The sequence below is a fragment of the Rhinopithecus roxellana genome, chromosome 10, assembly GCF_007565055.1.
Source record: "Rhinopithecus roxellana isolate Shanxi Qingling chromosome 10, ASM756505v1, whole genome shotgun sequence".
Classification (NCBI taxonomy): Eukaryota; Metazoa; Chordata; class Mammalia; order Primates; family Cercopithecidae; genus Rhinopithecus; species Rhinopithecus roxellana.
The window spans coordinates 132,508,796-132,529,986 of NC_044558.1; the positions used below are offsets into that span (position 1 = coordinate 132,508,796).

At 36.5% G+C, this 21,191-nt stretch overlaps 2 protein-coding genes across 5 annotated transcripts in view; one reads left to right on the forward strand and one right to left on the reverse strand.

Moving 5' to 3' along the window:
- LRMP (lymphoid restricted membrane protein) overlaps window positions 1-11,627 on the forward strand; it is a 56,563-nt gene extending 44,936 nt beyond the window's left edge. For all 4 annotated transcript variants that reach the window (XM_010375450.2, XM_030938587.1, XM_030938588.1 and 1 more), the window contains 8 exons: window positions 107-241; window positions 4,412-4,559; window positions 5,439-5,482; window positions 7,076-7,138; window positions 7,245-7,294; window positions 7,596-7,697; window positions 10,235-10,342; window positions 11,108-11,627. In XM_010375450.2, coding sequence (XP_010373752.1) covers window positions 107-241; window positions 4,412-4,559; window positions 5,439-5,482; window positions 7,076-7,138; window positions 7,245-7,294; window positions 7,596-7,697; window positions 10,235-10,342; window positions 11,108-11,351 — 894 coding nt within the window. In that variant the 3' untranslated portion in view covers window positions 11,352-11,627. The remainder of the gene's footprint in view (window positions 1-106; window positions 242-4,411; window positions 4,560-5,438; window positions 5,483-7,075; window positions 7,139-7,244; window positions 7,295-7,595; window positions 7,698-10,234; window positions 10,343-11,107) is intronic.
- An 85-nt stretch (window positions 11,628-11,712) lies between these two features.
- Window positions 11,713-21,191, reverse strand: part of CASC1 (cancer susceptibility 1) — an 89,755-nt gene continuing 80,276 nt past the window's right edge. The window contains 4 exon segments of the mRNA XM_030938584.1: window positions 11,713-12,113; window positions 13,432-13,545; window positions 15,394-15,561; window positions 18,369-18,583. Of these exon segments, the coding sequence (XP_030794444.1) occupies window positions 11,838-12,113; window positions 13,432-13,545; window positions 15,394-15,561; window positions 18,369-18,583 (773 nt within the window). The 3' untranslated portion in view covers window positions 11,713-11,837.

Consider the following 21,191-nt stretch of genomic DNA (forward strand, 5'->3'; position numbering starts at 1 on the left):
AATAATTGAGATTAGAATGTCATCCACATTTGCAACTTAGTCAGTGTTAGAATCACTCGCTGAATGCTTGTTTTGGATATCTTTTAATATGCTGTTTTCTGTACAGTCTTTAACATCTCTGTGTGAAGATGACAACCAGACACAGGAAATCATTAAGAAGCTGGAGAAGAGTATAAAGTTTCTTAGCCAGTGCACAGCACGAGTGACCAGTAGGGCTGAGATGTTGGGAGCCATTAATCAGGTAACCTGTCTTCATTTCTCTGGTTAGAATGAAATTACAAAAAAGATTCATTTTTCCTGAGACTGTGGATTTCTCATTTCTAGGAATAAGTTTTAAAAATACTTTTGTTGTATAAGACATGTGTTTAATATAGAAAAAAATGGAATGTACAAATAAATGTAAAAACAAATCTAATAACATGAGCCAGTGACAATCATAAAAATTTTGTGATATATTCTTCAAGATGTATAGTGTTATATATAGTGTTTATAATCCCTTATATAGTATCATAATCTGCTTTTTATTCATCATATAACATAGGTAACTTTCTGTGTGATATAAATATATATGCACATATCACCATTTTATGGTATCCTACTGGTTGAGTAGACATAAATTATTTAACCAATTCTTTGTATTCAATCATTTCAGGATGTTCTTGATATTTTTCTGTTATAAACAATATTACAGTAAATATCCTTGTATATGCATCTGTGTGTACTTGTCCTTAGAGAAGTAGAATTCCAAAATTTCTTTGTGGGCACACCTGGGGAGGTATGAATTTTTAAAATCTATACCTAAGCAGACTTTTTTAAAAATATATTTTCTTAAGGAGAAATTTAATTGTGGTGGTAATTTTAGTTTGATCGTTTGTTATATATTTCTACCACTTAGCTCCTTTTTAACCCCTCACTAGAGAATACTGTTATTCTTGGTTTCATTTTTACTAAAGTTATATATGCACATAGTTTTTTAAAAGGTCAATCAGCTCTATAAGCCTTACTAATTTTCCATGATCCAGAGAAACAACTTTCAACTCTTTTGTCTTATTTGTTTTGTATTTGCATTCACATTTTTAAATAACATGCTCATGCTGTCATTTAGTGATTTATTTTCAGTTTTAGGTATTATCTGTTGCGCTTCCACGATGAAGATATTTAGTTCTTGTATCAATCTCTGGCCCCTCACACCTTTTCGCTGTCCCTCACGCTATTGTTGGCCACCCTGCTTTCCTGGCCAAGCTTATACTCCACAGTTAAACATAGTTTTCACTACCTTGCATGACCCCTCAACACTTTTCCCTTTCGTGCTTTGTCTTACTCATTTGGCGAATCTACAAGTAAATCTGCTTCTCCCTCTCATGCCTGCAGAGCTGGAAAATATCACATTCCCATGCTGACCTGTTTCTCTTTGAATTCATTATCACCAACCTCAAGTGGGTCTGTGGGGCTTCCGCTCAATCACCCTCCTTCTCTCTCAAATATCAGTTTCCCACCCTTTCCTTTCTCCTCAAACCACTATCATGTCTTTCCCCATATTCTCTCTCAAACACAGGTAATGACTTTGCTTCCAACCTCACTGAGGAAACTGGGACAATCAAAGGAAACTGCCACAAAGCCTCCCGGCGTGTGAACCCTTACACACTCCCTTGCTCTTGTTCCTAAAGATGCATTGTCTCTAACTCTATCCAAGGTCAGCCTTCCCCCCTGTAAATGGGAGCCTTCCCCACTAATTTACTGAGTCATGGGACCAAATTCTCCTGACTTTTCTTCTTTTACATTTTCTCCACTCTACTGAACCATTTCTATCAGCACACAAATAATATGTTGTTTTCTAGATGGGAATAATAACACAAAACAAACACAAAATAACCTTTCATCCTTTCTTTTCTGGCCACCACCCTGTTTCTCTGTTCCCACTTACAGCAAACCTCGACAGAATGGTACTCACTATGTGCAGTCTTCCTCCTCCCATATTCTCTCAAACCCAATCTAAATCAGCCTTTTGCTTCCACAAAGCAGATTTTTCCAAGGTCACTAGTGACCTCCACATTACAAAATTCAGTTTCTCAGTCCTCATCTGGCATGGCTGATGTCTTCCTCTTCCTGGAAACGCTTTCCTCACTTAACTTCCAGACATCACGTCCCCTGGCTTTTCTGTACATCACACACTGCTCCTTCCAGGCTTCCTGCAGTCCTACCCCTTCTCTCAGACCTCTGAATATTGAAGAGCCGCGGGACTCCACTCGTGCGCATCTGATCTCCATGTGCACGCTGTCCCCCTGTGATCCCATGCAGTCACCTGAGGACCCTCAAATTCATATGTTTAGCCTAATCTACTCCCCTGAGCTCCAGACCAGGGTATGCTACTGCTGACTCAACAATCCCACTTGGATGTTTTATAACCTCAAACCTAACATTCAAAACTGAAGTGTTCATGGTCTCCCCGCCAAACCTTACCCCATGCATAAGCTCCTTACTTCACTCAAAGGCAGCTCTGTCCTTTTAGTTGCTCAGGCCAAAATAGGGGCAGAGGGACTTGGAGTAATGCTCAACACCTTTCTCTCTCACTTCACATTAAATTCTACAGAAACCCTATTGGCTGAATTGTCAGAATATATTCAGAATTCAACCACTTATTTCCCTTTCGACTGTTACCATCTTGATCTAAGCCTCCATTCTATTTTGTCCAGATTAATGCAATAGGTTCCTATATGGTCTCCCTGCTTCCATCCAATTCCAATCCCTCCTCCCAACATAGTCTGTTCTTAAAAAAGGAGCCACAGTAATCCTTTTAAAACTTAGATTGTGTTACTTTTTGGTTCAATGTCCTAAAGGTCCTCACTTTACTTGGAGTAAAACCCAATGTCTTACTGTGGTTTGAAAGGATGTGTGACCAGGTGCAGTGGCTCATGCCTGTAATCCCAGCACTTTGGGAGGCTAAGGCGGGCAGATCACGAGGTCAGGAGTTTGAGACTAGCCTGGCCAACATGGCAAAACCTCATCTACTAAAAATACAAAAATTAGCCAGGCGTGGTGGCACACACCTGTAATCTCAGCTACTCAGGAGACTGAGGCAGGAAAATCACTGGAACTCGGGAGGCAGAGGTTGCAGTGAGCCAAGATTGTGCCACTGCACGCCAGCCTGGGCAACAAGAGCAAAACTCTGTCTGAAAAAAAAAAGGGGGGGGGGCCAAAGACTTCAATAGACATTTCTTCAAAGAAGATATACAAATGGTCAATAAGCAGGTAAAAAGATGCTTAACATCCTTATATGTATTAGGAAAATGCAAATCAAAACCACGATGAGATACCACTTCACACCCACTAGGATGTCTATTGTGAAAGAAGAAAGGAAGGAAGGAAGGAAGGAGGGAGGGAGGAAGCAAAGAAGGAATAGTGTTGGTGAGGATGTGGGGAGACTGCAAACACTGTACGTTGCTGGGAGATGTGAAATGGTTCAGCCACTATGGAAAACAGTTTGGTGGATCCTTAAAAGTTAAACATAGAATATGTTTACTAATAATATGTTTAAAAGTTTAAGAATGTTTAAAAGTTAAACGAATATATTTAACTTTTAACTAATATGACTCAGCAATTCCATTCCTAGATGTATACTCCAAAGAATTGAAAACAGACACTCAGATACTTGTACACAAATATTCATCGGACTATGAACATTCCAAATGTTTCACTGGCGGGGGGAGGGGGTACTCCTAATGTCATTAGTTATAGGACTTTTATCTTAGAATATTAGAATCCCCAGAGAAAAACCTTCCAACTGCCTGCCTTGAGGGTGTAACTCTGGCTGCCAGTGTTTGGAAGCTGGAAGGAGGAGTAAGGCTGGATCTCAATATTCAATATGCATATAGATTTTTGCTTAAATCTGTTGTTTTCAGCCTGATTGATCCATCATCAGGTTTCTGTTCTTTCCCAATCCACGAACCTCAACTCAACTCTCTCTAGATATCCAGCTGTATACAGTCTTTCACCAAAATAGTGGAGGGAAAATTGCTCTGCTGGCCAGAGCGAGGAAGGGGATCTCTGGACCTATTTTTTTTTTTTTTTAAACACAGACTTTCAACCATTTCTTCTGTTCACATACCCACTTTCAACCTTACTGAGGTGCAATGTAGATTGCTTCTAGGCTTTTCTTATTGCCTTTTTTAGGGTTCAGCTTTTCCAGGTCTTAGTCATTTGCCACTAGTCCTTCTATCCAGCTTTCAAAGTCTTGTTGTCATATTCTCTTCTGTTTGCCCCTGTAGATGCATGTCTTTAAAAAAAAAAAAAAGAAAATTTATTGCCATTTTAGTGGGATTTAGGAATGGAGTGAAGGTAAATGTGTTTAATCGCCATCTTTTAATTCAGAGTAGTATTTTCAATGTAAATATGCTTGTTTTTCTCCTGCTAGGAAAGCCGGGTCAGTAAAGCAGTTGAAGTGATGATTCAGCATGTAGAAAACTTGAAGAGGATGTATGCTAAAGAGCATGCTGAATTAGAAGAACTGAAACAGGTTCTTCTGCAGAATGAAAGGTCTTTCAATCCTCTTGAAGATGATGGTAATAAAAGTTTATGATAATAGTATGAGTTGTGTTTTTCTACGTTCTCCTCTTTTTTGCTAAGTCTTATTATGACTTTAGTATAATAAAACTCTTAGGCTAAGTTTATATTAGAAAAATCATTCATTCTTGTTACTTATATAGCTAAAAGTAAGGTGTCAGAAAACAGGTTGGGGCACATGAAGGATTCTTTGGTAATGACACCAAAAATTTATTAACTCAATTTAGATTACTGAGATGACAGAATATATTTAATCCAACTCATGAGGTTGACCTTAGTGTTCCCCTATTTAGGATACATTAGAATTTTTCCACATGTAAAAAGTAAGGAGAAATAACTTAAATGGGTGCTCCCATTAGCAATGGTTTTGATTCCTCACGGAAGGAATGACCCTGGCACAGTAAGCTGATTGATGAACTGGAAAACAGAGAAACATAATATGAGGCTATGGGGAATAACATATGGTTTCTATAAATCTTACAATAGTTTTATTTAAAATAAACAATATGAAATTTTCTGAGCAGAATTCTTATTTTGAGAATCTGTTCCCTGTTCTAGAACAGTAACCATATTTGATACTCTTCTGAACTGTACTTTTGGATTCCTTTCTCCAGCAGACACACATGTAGTGCCTACCCTGTGCTAGCTAGGCATTGTGGACATCACAGTGACACAGAGGACTGTATTACATTGGTTAAGATTGTAATTGTTATGAAGCATTAAATGAATGCTAAACAGATATTTATATTGCTCAGTAGTCTCTAAAGTCTTAATAAATATTTTCTGAATTTTGCTTTACCTTTAAAGAATTAAAACGTTGCATTAACATAAATGGCATGTGTAATAGCTAAAACGTGTCAATGTGTTTTTCCTTTCAGATGACTGCCAAATTAAAAAACGTTCAGCTTCTCTAAACTCCAAGGTAATTACCAATTCACTTAACAAATGTCTAGCAAACACTTGTAAGATGGTTTTAAAATGTTATTCGAAGCTTCAGGCCTTTATATGTAAATAATCAAATAGTGATTTTAATTCATATAGATGTATTTGTTTATCTAAGTATGCTTTTATACTCTCTGCTATATTTCTGTATCAATTAAGTGTGCCTGGCAGCATGAAGAAAGTCAGTATAACAATAGTTTTTCTCTGTTTTGCAAAACTGAAGTTGGAAGTGGGTAACCCAACAATGGCACAGCAGCTTCACAAGATCCTGAGGGACCAGCCTCCTTCTTTCTTGCTGCCTCACTATCCTCAACCCTTGGCTTCTGCCTCAGGGTCTAAGATGGCTACTTCAGATCCAGGCACCAAGCCCTCATCATTACATCATCTCATTCCAAGGAAAAAAAAGAAGCAATGACAAGTGTTCCCTCTCCCTGTAAAGACATTCCCTAGAAGTCCAAAATAACATTTCTCCTTCCATTCTTTGTTGCGAATGAGACTGGAAAATACAGTTTGTATTTGGGAGGCTGTATGCCTAGCTAAAACTCAGGAGGCTTATTACTAACTAAGAAGGAAGAATGTGATACTAAAGGTCACCAGCAGGTTTTGCCCCAGTGTAAAAATCGATACAAATAATTTTTCAATAAGTGATTTTAAAATCATTCCATACAAATCCCTCTTTTTCAGATGAGGGAAGAGAAACACAGCAGTTAAGTGATCAATTATGATCATCTATTGGTAGGAGCATGGTTAGAAACCAAGTTTCCTGGGCCGCAATTTCATATTCTTGATGCTCAACTAACCTACGAAATTAAATTAGGGATGATGGTTTAAGAAAATGATTCACATGGAACCCCCTTAGTTTATTTATTACATTTTTAAAAATTTTGTATCCTGATGTACTTATTTAAACCTTAAGAACCACATAATACTGTATAATGCTTTTCTGTACAAATCTCAAGAAACACATTCATTCATTAAAACATCATGGCAATCCTTAAATGTGTTAAATGGAAAAAATGAAACCATGAACAAAAAAGCTATACATGTAGGTGCATATTTATCTCCTCTTGAGTTGGGAGAAATCTTTCTAAGCATAGAAGCAATGGTGGCAAAAGAGAAGAACAGATTTGGCTGGATTAACAATAAAACATTTCTGCCAGAAATATGAAAATTCAATTTAGACAAAATTCAATATAAACAAAATTAATATAGACAAATGTGGTAAACATAAACAAGTGGTTCTCAGAGAAGATAAACACATGATTATTTAACGTAAAAAAGCAACGTTCAATGTTACTAGAGGTCAAATAATTGCAAACCCAAACAAGAAATCTTATATTTGTTTGATTGGCATAAATTATAATAATCCAACATTGAGTTAGGTGGAATATAAACTGGTAAAATAGTTCTGGAAGACAATTTGGCCACAAGAGGATCCTTTAAGATATGTCTACTGTTTAACTCAGCAGTGGTCAAGTGCATGGATGTGCATGTGCAAGGATATTCATTGGTGTTGCATACAATGATAAATTATTGAGAGTTTTCTAAATGTACATTTTCCTCCTTCTGGTAGCCACCTTCTCTTCGGAGAGTGACTATTGCCTCTTTACCCAGAAATATTGGAAATGCAGGAATGGTAAGACAATTCCTAAGTGTTCTTAGTCAAAGGGAAATTCATTTTCATATGACAGAAAATATAAACGTATATTTTATCATTTCTTTTAACATTTGAACTTCTAAAGATGACTGGGATGGAAAATAATGATCGATTCAGTAGGAGGTCAAGCAGTTGGTAAGTGTAATTTTATGGTTCCTCTTTGGGAACCTTACTATTTTATACTTGGGCTCAACTAAATGAGTGCTTCAATTAAGTGATATAGTAATATTTGATTTGCACAAAGTGTAAACAGAATAATTATGTAAATTGGTATATAATTATGAAGTTTTTTATCATGAAGTAGGAGATCTGTGAATGTGCCAAGAAAAAAAAATTAGGACATATAATTTTGTATTTATTTAAGCAGTAGGAAATAAATTGATAATGGCTACAGATGTATTTGATTTGACAAGTGGCTATAATCGTCTTTATTTAGGCGTATTTTGGGGTCAAAGCAGAGTGAACACCGTCCCTCATTACCTCGATTTATTAGCACCTATTCCTGGGCAGATGCTGAAGAAGAAAAATGTGAACTAAAGTAGGTGAAGCTCAGTGTGTTTATTAACCTGACATGAACTGGGACATAAACAGTGGGAATCACTTTTGTTCCACGGAGATGAAATAATACTGTATCATTAAAAAGATAATTCATTGTAAAATGCTTTTATAAACTGTAAAGCACAATAGAAATGTGATTTCTGAATATTAATACATTCACTCTCATAGCTCTCAGAACGGCAAAGTTTGAGGTCTTAAGTTAGAAAAGACCCTGGAATTTGTCGTATTTGTGAAGATAATTTTTTTCCTGTCCAGTTGTCTGTCCATAATGGGGAAAGGTCAATAAAGAGCCACAGAAGTAAAATGTCCATCTATATATATATATTTTTAAAACATGAGATATATAACATATTATATAACATATAGGCACATATGTAACATGTATGTACATCTACCATTTATGTAAATGAAGAGTAGAGGAATACTGAATTGCTATCTCTGTATCTAGCAGACTAAACAAATATACTCCTACAGTGAAAGGTAGAGGGCAAGAAGGAGGGATATACAGAAATGCTACCTCTAAGTCCTTGGGTGACATTAGAAAAAGTGCCTAACCTTACTTGGTCTCAGTTTTCATATCTGTTAGAGTGAGGGATCTTAAGGAGATGATTTTATGCTTATTTTATACATTTTCATGAGTGCCGACCATGTGATGAACACCCTGCTTAATTCTAAGGAATATAAAGATGAGCACGACATGGTGCAAACCTCAGATAATCTGTTATGGTTTTTTGTTTTATTTTTTTTCTTAAAGTCCTGGCTGCCTACTGCATGTGTTACAAACTCTTTTCAGATTTAGAGTTAACATAATGAATCTTTTTTGAGCTGGTTGGAAAAAAAAAAATCAGTTCAAGAGTCTCCTTCAAAAGATTATCTAGTTTTTGCTTTTTGTTAGTATGGTATGATCTCCACTGAGAAGTCTTTGTAAACAAAAGACTGAAACCTTGAGAATCTTACAGAAATGCAATTTATCCTGACTTTTGGGTCTTGTTTTCTTTAAAAACTAAAGTCTATTATATTTATTTCCTATAGATGTTTGAATGAAAAAAAAAGGTCCTTGAGACACATTTCCCTTTGGCAATTCTCAGGGTATTATGAGCTTGAGATTTCAAAATTCAAATCCAACTCAGAACTCATCAGCAAATATAGTGGAACAATTATGTTTTGCTTAGGTGGAGGTATAGCTCTTTAAATAATATGATTTGATTTAAAATGCAGTCAATCAATTGCTATTTCCCAGTTCACTGAATACTAATTTATTTTAACTAACCTTTTTTTTTAACTCGTTTTACATTGAGAATATTTTCAAAACCTCTTTTTAAATTATTAAGATTTTCAAAGAAAAAAATAAACTCTGATGTTATTCCAAGTTAGCACTGATTGGAAATCATACAGAGAAAGGAATATAATCAAGAATAATGAGAAAAGATTTTTACTAATGTTAAATACAATTTAAAAGGAAGAAATATGGTGTCTGCATTTGTTTTGTATATACACATACACACAGAGGTGTATGTACATACCCATATATAAAATATATATACCTATTAATATGTATTATACATATATATTTTTATACATTATATATATACTATATACACATATATACATATTCTATATGATAAACTGTATAAGTATAAATATGTGTACATACATATATATATGTGTGTATATATTATATATAAATATGTCTATATATAGTATATATTTATATACACTGCACTCCAGCCTAGGCAACAGATTGTCTCTTAAAAAATATATATTATATATACACATATTTATATATAATATATGCACACATATAAAAAATATAAATATGTGTATGTTATATAAAAATGTGCATTATAAATATGTATTATATAAATACATAATATATGCATAATGTACAAGATAAATATGTACATCATCTAGAAATGTGTATATAGAATATACATATATATATTATTGAAGAGACAGAGTCTGACTCTGTCGCCCAGGCCGGGGTGCAGTGGCGTAACCATAGCTCACTGCAACCTCCAACTCCAGGGAGTCCTGAGAGCCTTGGGAGAAGTCCTCTTCCTTGGCCTCCCAAAGTGCTGAGATTAAAGTGTTTAATAAAGTATGGTTAAACGTGTATATATATATATATACACACACACATATATACACACACACACACACATGCAGAGAAATAAATCATAGTAATAACATTGGTTAATGATAATGATGAGTGGTGAGACTAACTTCAGAATGTTCTTTTTAAATGTCCCCTTTTTATATATACTTGGCTAATATTCTAACTTTCTACACATTTATTCTTCTTCTAAATAGAGGAACTTATTTTTTAATTAAATTTCTGTAAAAGGTTTAAATTAATCTGGTGATTTGATTTTTAGAGTTAGATATTTATCAAGTTTCCCTAAAACTGAACAAACATTTGTTTGCCTCTTAAGTTACAGTAAGATTTAGCAATATTTTATGAATAATTATAGCATATTATCCTTAATTTCAAATATTAAAAGCAACATTTATTTACAGAACTAAAGATGACTCAGAGCAACCTGGAGAAGAAATAGTAGAAAGGACAAGGAAGCCAAGTCTTTCTGAAAAGAAAAATAATCCATCAAAGTGGGATGTCTCTTCAGTGTAAGTTATCTACTTCATAAAGTCTACCATTTTAGTGGAAGGGGAAAGGGTGAGGCAGGGCTGACAGTATTAATCTTAATCAAATTACTAAAAGACATGCCAAATTGTTATATTTAAGATGAACAACAAACTTTGTATGTCTAGTTATCCTTGAACCTATATTACCTATTTTGAGAGACTACATTCACATAACTTTTACTGTAATATATTGTTATAAATTATTCTATTTTATGTTAGTTATTGTTCATCTTTTACTGTGCCTAATTTATAAATTTGATTTTATTATAGGCATGTATCCATAGGAAAAAACAGTATATACTGGGTTTAGTACTATTTTCAGCTTCAGGCATCCACTGGCAGTCTTGGAGTCTATCCCACAAGAATAAAGGGGGACTACTGTACACACACATGAGTACATACACAGACATCCACTCTACCCAGCAAAGAACATTTTGTTTCCACTGTAGGAATATGTTGCCTTGCCTTACTGCAGGAATGAGATACTTGTATGTACTTGTTAGAAGATATGCCTACATCCTGTAATTTTCAGATTCTCATCGTAGCACATCATTTCTTTAATCCTAATAGTTACAAAGGGTGGGAGGCAGATTGTTTCCAAAACCAAAATGATAAATCATAATATGTAGATTGAAAGGCAGTTTTGCGGGTATGGAGGACAGATCACCTGATTGGTGGTGTTAGCAAAAGGAATGTTTCTAATGACAAATTACCAATTACCAAATTCTGTTTGTGTTTTCCTTACAGTTATGACACAATAGCTTCCTGGGCAACAAATCTCAAGTCCTCCATCAGAAAGGCTAATAAGGCCCTCTGGCTTTCTATTGCATTCATTGTACTGTTTGCAGCTTTGATGAGCTTCCTCACAGGCCGATTTTTCCAGAAGTCTGTGGATGCTGCTCCCACACAGCAAGAGGACTCATGGACATCTCTAGAACATATCTTGTGGCCATTTACCAGACTCCGACACAATGGGCCACCACCAGTGTGACAACAGGACATCCTAATATATAGATCTTGATTTTTAAGTTTCAGTATCTGAACTTCGTAAATTAGTAACTTTTAGCTGGGAAAGTATAGCATGAAACCAGAGGTTCTCAGAATGACTGTTAAGACAGCTTACATTTCCTCTTTTTGCCTTTATCTCCCCAACTAAAATACAACAGGGAAGAAGTCTGCCTATGATCTTTGAATGAGCTTTTTAAGGAAGAAATATTATATATTGTTTGTTAAAGTTTATTGAAATAAAGAATCATTTAAATCTTCATAGAGTGAAAGCTGAAATTCGTAACAGGCCAAGTATTCAAAGGAAAAAAAACATACTATGTTTAAAATAAAACTTGAGTAGAAAATGCTGATTACAAAATTTTAATAGTTGAGTTGAAATGTATTCATTCACTCATTACATTCTGTTGCAGAAATACCTGTCTTTCATCATGCTTGGTTCTTCATACTGAATACAGTTTGTAAGTGGAGGTTAGGAGTAGCTGAGCAATCTGGTAGAGAGCAGCATGTGGCACACAGAGTTGACAAACTGACAGCTGGAACTCCTGACTTTCTCCATTGCTTCTTTAGAAGAAAAATCCCTCACCATGTGATATAAAGTAGAATGAAACTCAGTTTCTTCTTTAAGCGCTTCAGAAAATGCCTCACTCTCTTCCTTGATCTTGAGTCTTTGTGCTCTGTCACCACTAAACATTAAAAGGGCCCAATTAGGATTCTCAGTACATTCTTCAGTAAGGTGTTCCCTCACCTAAAAAAAAAAAAAAAGGAAATTCAAGCAACTTGTTAATAATTTCTCTTCTATTCAGTATTTTGGTAGCCGATTATTATTTGAAGGGCTCAATTTATCCCCTAAAATTGCAAAGGTTAAAAGAAACAGTCTATGTGTTCCATTACTGGGTTTTGTAAAACCATGATGATACTGTTTATATTTTGGTGATTATGGAGCCTATTCACATGTATTAATTCATGCAACAAATATTTATTGAGTGCCTATCATGTGTGAGGTGCTGTTCTAAGTGCTGGGGATATAACAGGGAAAGAAAACACAGAAAACATATAGACATACAACATATATAAATAACAACTGCAACAACAAAGCCCTGCCCTGAAGGAGCTTATATTTGAGTGGGGGGAAACACACAATAAAAAACAGAAATAAATATGGTGGCTTGTTTAGGCCAAAACATTCATCAGTCAGCTTTCAGAATTTGATATAGTTACTACTACCTGATAACAAGGCATCAGGAAGTTAAGTTGGAGGACTAACCCTCTCAGAGGAGAGGGCCTGTAAGTCACAGATATATTCATGTTAAAAGCTTCCATTTGTTCTTTTTTTAAAGAGATGGGGGTCTCACCCTGTTGTTCAGGCTGGGGTGCAGTGGTGTGATCACAGCTCACTTCAGCCTCAAATTCCTGGGCTCAAGCGATCCTTCTACCTCAGCCTCCCAAGTGGCTGCGATTACAGGTGTGAGCCAATGCACCCGGCAAAGCTTCCATTTGTTCTTGAGTCAATTTGTAAAGAGATACAAGGACTCTGGCCTGGCTTGCAGTCAAGAGCTTGGACAACAAAGGCATAAATTTTATATAATTTGGATTTATATTTTTGACAATTTTTTTTTTTTTTTTTTTTTTTTTTGAGATGGAGTTTTGCTCTTGTTGCCCAGGCTGGAGTGCAATGGCACGATCTCAGTTCACCACAACCTCCACCTCTCAGGTTCAAGCGATTCTCCTGCCTCAGCCTCCTGAGTAGCTGGGATTACAGGCATTTGCCATCACACCTGGCTAATTTTGCATTTTTGGTAGAAACGGGGTTTCACCATGTTGGTCAGGCTGGTCTTGAACTCCTGACCTCAGATGATCCGCCCACCTCGGCCTCCCATAGTGCTGGGATTACAGGTGTGAGCCACCGCACTTGGCCAAAAATTTGAAATTTTAAAACTTTATATTGAGTAATTTTTTTTTTACTTTTCTAAGAGGGGAAGCCATGGTCTACATTCATTTAGTCTTACAGTACTTTATCTTCTTTTGGAGGACAAAGTAGTTTTATGGGTTTCTACATATTATACCTTAAATACAACTTTTGTAGAATTACATAGTAGGTTCCACTTGCTCCAACCAAACGCAAAAGCAGAACTTAGTAGGGCCATCTGTCGATAAGCTTTCACTTCTACCAAAGGAACCTGCCAATATAAAAACAAACAGAATTGATCTTTGAGCCTCCCAACAAGTCTTCCTCCATCTTTGAACTCCTTCAGTCTATTCTCAACACAGAAGGATCCACTTAAAATTGTAAGTCAGAGTTCATGACTCCTCTCTCAACACTGGGCAACGGCTTCCCTTTCTCTGAGAATAGAGTCCAAAGTTAACAATGACTTGCACGGCCCTCTGACATCCCTACTCCCGACTCCATGTATATCCCATTACCTGCTGATCTCTTTTTCTTCTCCCTTTGCTCTCTCAGTTCCAGACCCCGTGGTTTCCCTGGTGTTCCTCCAATCCTCCAGCACCCCAGGCCACTCCCTCAGGGATCTTGCTCCAGTTGTTTACCAGGAAGCTGCTTCCCCAGATGAGGCACGTGGTTAAAGTCCTCACCTTTGAGTTTCGCTCAAGTGTTATCTCTCATTGAGCTGCCCTCCCTGACACCCTATTTAATATGGGTGTCATATGGCCTCAGCCTCACTATTCCTGATCTACCTTTTCTTCTTCCCATAGCACTTTTCACCTTTTTAACATACTAATCATTTATTTTTAAAATTTTTTCCTTTGACTGTGAAGGCAAACAAAGGTTGATGTATCCCAATCATCTAAAATAGTGCCTAGCACATAGTGTTCAGAAAATAGTATTTCCTTGAGTAGAATATTCTGAAAGCATGAACAGAACACTACATTTAACATTACAGAGTAACAGGCAATTTGAGTTACTAAAACCAAGGGTTTTTTTCCTATGCATATATGTACATACACATTATTTCTAAATGTTATATGAATATCTACTTACACTGTCATATTCTGATACATTCATAAATGTTCTTGAGTATAGAACTCTTCTGCCTACAAATTCACTTTTCATGATTAGAAGTTACTTTGTATCTTCATATATCATAAATGTTTACTAAGTATCTACTATACTCTAGGACTACGCTAGATGCTAGAAGAATCAACGTTGATTAAGAAATGACCCCCGGCCGGGCGCGGTGGCTCAAGCCTGTAATCCCAGCACTTTGGGAGGCCGAGATGGGTGGATCACGAGGTCAGGAGATCGAGACCATCCTGGCTAACACCGTGAAACCCCGTCTCTACTAAAAAAATACAAAAAACTAGCCGGGCGAGGTGGCGGGCGCCTGTAGTCCCAGCTACTCGGGAGGCTGAGGCAGGAGAATGGCGTAAACCCGGGAGGTGGAGCTTGCAGTGAGCTGAGATCCGGCCACTGCACTCCAGCCTGGGCGATAGAGCGAGACTCCGTCTCAAAAAAAAAAAAAAAAAAAAAAGAAAAGAAATGACCCCCATCCTCAAGAAGCTCACAGTTTAACCTGGAAGGATCTTACTGAACTAAAGCCTTATGAGGAACATGAAACAGTACATAGACAAGGAGGCTCTGTCAAGAAACCAAAGGAAGTGGGTTTTGTACGTTGGTGGTCCTTGTCTTTTTAATTCTGCCTAATTTACCATGTTTGGGAAAGTGCAGAGTTATTTACTATTTTAAGAAATCTTATATAATATCCAGTAATGCAAAAAGAAAGTATGCAAAATGAGAACTGCTTAAACTACCTTTTCACTAAACCGACCATCTGTGGATATGCTCCATTTGTCAATATGAAGATCGTACTACAGGCTTACTTTCTTAGGGAAAATTATTAAACTTGAGAGAACCCTGGATTTCTGGTCTTTTCACTTATTTCTTTCTAACTATATTACTGTATAAACGAATATATAAAACACAGTGTATATAATATTAAATTATATAACATTTAGTAATTGCTAACATTTTAAATGCCTACCACATTAAATTTGGAAAGATTCATTCTTACCTTATTGTTTATAATAACATAAAAATGAGAGTGTCTAGTTGGAAAGATATTCAGTCCAGCTTCTTTCAAAGCAATAATGAAAGGAATAGGAGTCATCCATGTCCCTTCCAAAATAGAGATGTGTTTCTTGTCTTTTAGTTTGACTGAAGATAACATGCAGAGGTTTTCCTAGTTTAAATAAGAAAAAAGAAGGTTTTATGTAAGTTAAAGAAATCATTACTTCAGTATCACTCCAGGTGCAGCCTTTAGATGCTTTATACATTTTTAAAAATCATCTATCCCTCTATATTAGAAAGAATGCAGGGCAAGTATATCTCAGGCCTCATCTGAATGCTCTGACACAAAGTCCCCATGTTACCTTAAGCAGTCGACCAACTCTTTTTGGGCTTCATCAGAACAATCAAAGGAATGGGCTACAGCATCTCTCAAGCCTCCTATTTTATAAGTTATAAGAATATGCACATGTTCACATTGAATTAAAACAGTTATTAGATAACAATTATGATTCTACTTTTAGGGATCATTCTTTTCACACCCATAAAAGTTAACAATCAGGCAATATTATCCAGTTTTTATTTATTTATTTATTTATTTATTTATTTTTTTTTTATTATACTTTAAGTTCTAGGGTACATGTGCATAACGTGCAGGTTTGTTACATATGTATACTTGTGCCATGTTGGTGTAAGTCTCGCAGAGTGACTGTTTGAAGGTGTGTAGAATTCACATCTCATTTTTTTAATGTTAATATTTCATTTAACCCAATATATCTAAAATATTTCAATATGTAATCAGTATAGAAGTTATTAATGAGAGTTTGCATTCTTTTCTTCATACCAAGTGTGCAAAATTTGTGTTTATTTTACAGTTAGAGCATGTACTAACTTGGACTAGTCACATGCAGTAGCTACATATGGCTGGTCGCTACCGCATTACACAGCAGAGATCTACTAACCTGAAAATGCACACTGAGCAGTCTTGGGTGTTTTGATCATTATATTAATAAGTGAACTTTGTGAAGATGCTTGTTATTTTTCCATGAGTCTAGAGGAAGAATCTTTGCACAAGTGTCGTCAGGGCTGCTGCATGCAGGGAAGCCTAAAAGGAGGCTCCAGCAATACAATCCCCTTACACAATCTCAGAAAGGTCACGTAACCCCTAACCTCTATGGGCCTTAGTTTCTCTATATATACAACAGGAGGGTAGACCAGAAGCATTTTAAGGGCACTTGCACACTAATGATTCTAAGGCATTCCATCTCCCATCTCATCTAGTTTTTTGTTGTTGCTGTTGTTGTTGTTGTTGTTTCTGAGATGGAGTCTTGCTTTGTCACCCAGGCTGGAGTGCAGTGGCACAAACTTGGCTCACTGCAACCTCCGCCTCCCGGGTTCAAGCGATTCTTCTGCCTCAGCTTCCTGAGTAGCCGGGACTATAGGCGCATGCCAACATGCCAAGCTAATTTTTGTATTATTAGTAGAGATGGGATTTCACCATATTGGCCAGGCTGGTCTCGAACTCCTGACCTCATGATCCACCCACTTCAGCCTCCCAAAGTGCTGGGATTACAGGCATGAGCCACCGCACCCAGCCCTCATCTAGTTTTAAAAGCAAAGTTTAATAATATTCTAGGCTTTCCGTATTCATAATGAATTCTAGGTTATCTCTGTTTTTAAAAACAACTTTATTAAGATATATTTTACATATCATAAAATTCACCTATTTCAAGTTATAATTCAATGATTTTTAGTAACTTTACAGAGTGGTACAACTATCACCATAAATCCATTTTAGATCATTTTCATCCCTCCCAATAAGATCCCTCATGCTCATTTACAGTTAATCCCCACCCACCCTTAGCCCCAGGCAATGGCTAATCTACTTTTGTCTCCATACATTTCAGGCTATGTAATTTCTTTTCTTTTCTTTTCCTTTTCTTTTTTCTTTCTTTCTTTCTTTTTCTCTTTCTTTCTCTCTCTTCTTTCCTTCCTTCCTTCCTACCTTCCTTCCTTTTCTCTTTTATTTTCTTTCTCTCTCTCTCTCTCTCTCTTTCTTTCTTTCTCTTTCCCTTTCTTTTTTTTTCTCTCTCTCTCTCTCTTTTTTTTTGAGACAGAGTTTCACTCTGTTGCCCAGGCTGGAGTGCAGTGGTGCGATCTCGGCTCGCAGCAACCTCCGCTTCCCAGGTTCAAGCAATTCTCCTGCCTGAGCCTCCCGAGTAGCCGGCATCACAGGTGCATGCCACCACGCCTGGCTAATTTTTGTATTTTTAGTAGAGACAGGGCTTCACCATGGTGGCCAGGCTGGTCTCGAACTGCTGACCTCTGGTGATCACCTACCTTGGCCTCCCAAATTGTGGGGATTTCAGGCGTGAGCCACCGCGTCCAGCTCAGGCTATATAATTTCTGACTGATGAGCAATAGGGGATCATTCAGAGAGAAACCAATCTCAAAAGGATTTCAAATGGCTGGATGATAAAGATCAGGTAGCCCCTTTAGGGTGGATCAAAAACTCTGAAATTCATACTGCAACCAGGGTTGTTGGTTCATCAGTTGATCTATCCCTAGTAACTTTAAGGTACAAATTTAAGTTTGAGCCTTGCTATTTACATGTTTATTGCCTATTTAATTATTCTACTAATATTTCATTTAGAAATATAGCTCAAGTTACATTTTTTCATGATTAGAAGTTACTTTGTGTCTTCATATATCATAAATGTTTACTAAGTATCTACTATATTCTAGGACTACGCTAGATGCTAGAAGACACATATTTCAACATATAAATTGAAGACAAATATTTCAATGTATAAATTATAAGACATATTTCAATAAGACACATATTTCATTATATAAATGATTATAAGACACATATTTCAATATATAAATCAGCAGCCATTGATTGCTTTTGACAAACTGGTATTCCATCAAAATGGTTTACCTCTGATATGACAGTATATAACAACTATAATAGTAACTCACCTTAATTTGTATCTGAATCTCAGTAAATACTGTAGTCACAGTTAAAAGTACTTTATTTACATCAAGTGGTCTTAGTTCCCATGACTGGTATGGCATGTTAATATGAGCATCTTGAATCAAGGTAACAGGGCCAAAGGTGTCCAGGCTGAATGTTACAAGTCTTTTGTTTGGTTTGTAGGATACATTGCTGATGCCATCAGTTCTCCAATGTTTACCTTTATAATTAATGAAGAAAGTGACACTAGTTTTAATTTTTCCCTATTAAAAAAAAAAGATAAATGAAACCACCGAAATGCTTTGTGTATAAACTGATCTTTCATATTTAGAACAGAAACTCAAAAGAAGGCCAGCTTTGCTGAGACATTTCCCCTGCCTACAGGATCAAGTCCCACCTCCTCAGCATGGTGAGACCTTCAGAATGACGCTTTGACTCACTTTATTGGCTCCATCCCTTGCCACTTCTCAAGGGAAAAAGTTTTTCTCTTTTCAGCCCCACTTTTTTTCTTTCCCTAACAACACTGTATGTATAGTATACCTCTGGGCCTCTGCACATACAGTTCTTTCCTCCTACAATACTCTTCCCTCATCTTTCAGTAAATTCTCATCATCTTTGCTTTAAAATGACTTCAAAATTCATGTGTTTTATGTATACACTTCAATTATCTTTAGTAAATTTACCCAGTTGTGCAATCATCACCACAATCCAGTTTTAGAACATTTTTATCCCCTCAGTAAGATCCTTATGTCCATTTACAGTTAATTCCCATTCCCACCTCCAGTCCCAGGCAACGATTAACGTACTTCCTGTAGGTGGTCTTTTGTACCTCTTACAACTCAATAAAAAAACACAACCTAATTTAAAAGTGGGTAAATGATCGGCATAAACATTTCACCAAAGAAGAGATATGAAAGGCTAGTAAGTACTTAAAAAGATGATCAACATTATTAGTAATTAGGGAAACAAAACCACAGTGGGATACTACTTCACACCCACTAGAATGGCTATAATCAAAAAGGTAACAAATGTTGTGAACAAACAGAAAACCTCATATACTGCTGGCAGACATGTAAAATGGTACAGCTACTTTGAAAAACAATTTGGCAGTTTCTTTGAAAGTTAAATATAAACTCAGCACTCAACCCAGCAATTCCACTCTTAGGTACATACTGAACTGAAAACATGCCCACACAGAGACTTGCATGCAAATATTCTGTTCATCTTTGAGGGCCCTGTTCAACATTTCATCCTGTGAGAAGCCTTCCAATACTCTAAAGATTGAGCCATCTATGTCATGCTCTACAGCACTTTACATCTATGCTAGCACCCTACTACGTTGTATTACAATATGGTGTTTTCCCGTCTGCCTCTCCTACAACTTTGAAACTCCAAGAGGAAGAAACTATGCCTCATTTATCTCTTTCTTTCTTTTTTTTTTTTTTTTTTGGGTGGGAGAGGGGTCATCTTTATAGGACAAATAAATGAACCATTTTCTTCCTGTATGTGGTCTCCATTTCTACTTAGCTCTCTTTCCTGTTCTCAATTGGAGGGTTCTGTTGACCAGTTTTTACTCTTAGATTTCATATAATACAATTACATTCACAGAGTTATTTTTAATTCCTCTTTTTGTCTCTACATTAGCAAATAATTTTAATTTATAAGGTAAAAAGTTATTATCTATAAATAAATTCTCCAAATTGCTAGTATTTCCAGGCAAAATGTTTCCCCGTGGTTTAAAAATTACTAGATTTGTAAATTACTGCTGTCTAATTGCTGAAGTTGTAGAGTGAAATTTTGCACAAGTTTATTTCCCTGAATTGTGTGGAATAATTTACCTTGTCTAATTCTAATTTCATGTGAATAATTTTTTTTTTTCAGACTGAGTTTCACTCTTGTCGCCCAGGCTTGAGTGCAATGGTGCGATCTTAGCTCACTACAACCTCCGCCTCCCAGGTTCAAGCAATTCTCCTGCCTCAGCCTCCTGAATAGCTAGGATTACAGGCACATGACACCACACCTGGCTTTTTTTAAGTAGAGACAGGGTTTCGCCATTTTGGCCAGGTTGGTCTCGAACTCCTGAGATCACTCAGGTGATCTGCCCGCATCGGCCTCCGAAAGTGCTAGGATTACTTTAGGTGTGAGCTACCACACCCAGCCGTGTTAATCATTAATGTGACAAATACTTAGGAATATTACCATTAAAGTGACACCTGTGAAACAATATCAAAAGAGATAAAGTTGTTCATGTTGATGTATTTTATAGTTTAATATGTAAGAATTTACTAGGTTTTTAAACTTATTTTTTGTTTTTTGAGACAGGGTCTCACTCTGTCACCCGCCCTGGAGTGCTGGGGCACGATTACAGCTCACTGCAGCCTCAACCTCCTGGGCTCAAACAATGCTCCCATCTCAGCCTCTGGGATAGCTGGGACTACAGGCACATGCCCCCATGCCTAGCTAATATTTGTACTTTTGGTGGAGATGGGGTTTCTCCATGTTGCCCAGGCTGGTCTTGAACTCCTGAGCTCAAGGAATCCACGCACCTCAGCCTCCCAAAGTGCTGGGATTACAGGTGTGAGCCACTGCGACTGGCTTACTGTTTTTAATACATAGACTATTTCTAGAATATAAATAATATATCTTGTATGTCTGTCTATACAGACAAAAATGTAGAGCACCAGGGCATTCATTAGAAAATTTAAAAAACAAAATATTTAAACTTCCTGGTATAAATTCCTAAATTCTCTGTTCCTAAATTTTCCATAACTAAATAAGTAATTATGTAAAAGCTCTATGCCTTAGTGATATTTGTTCCCAGCCTATCA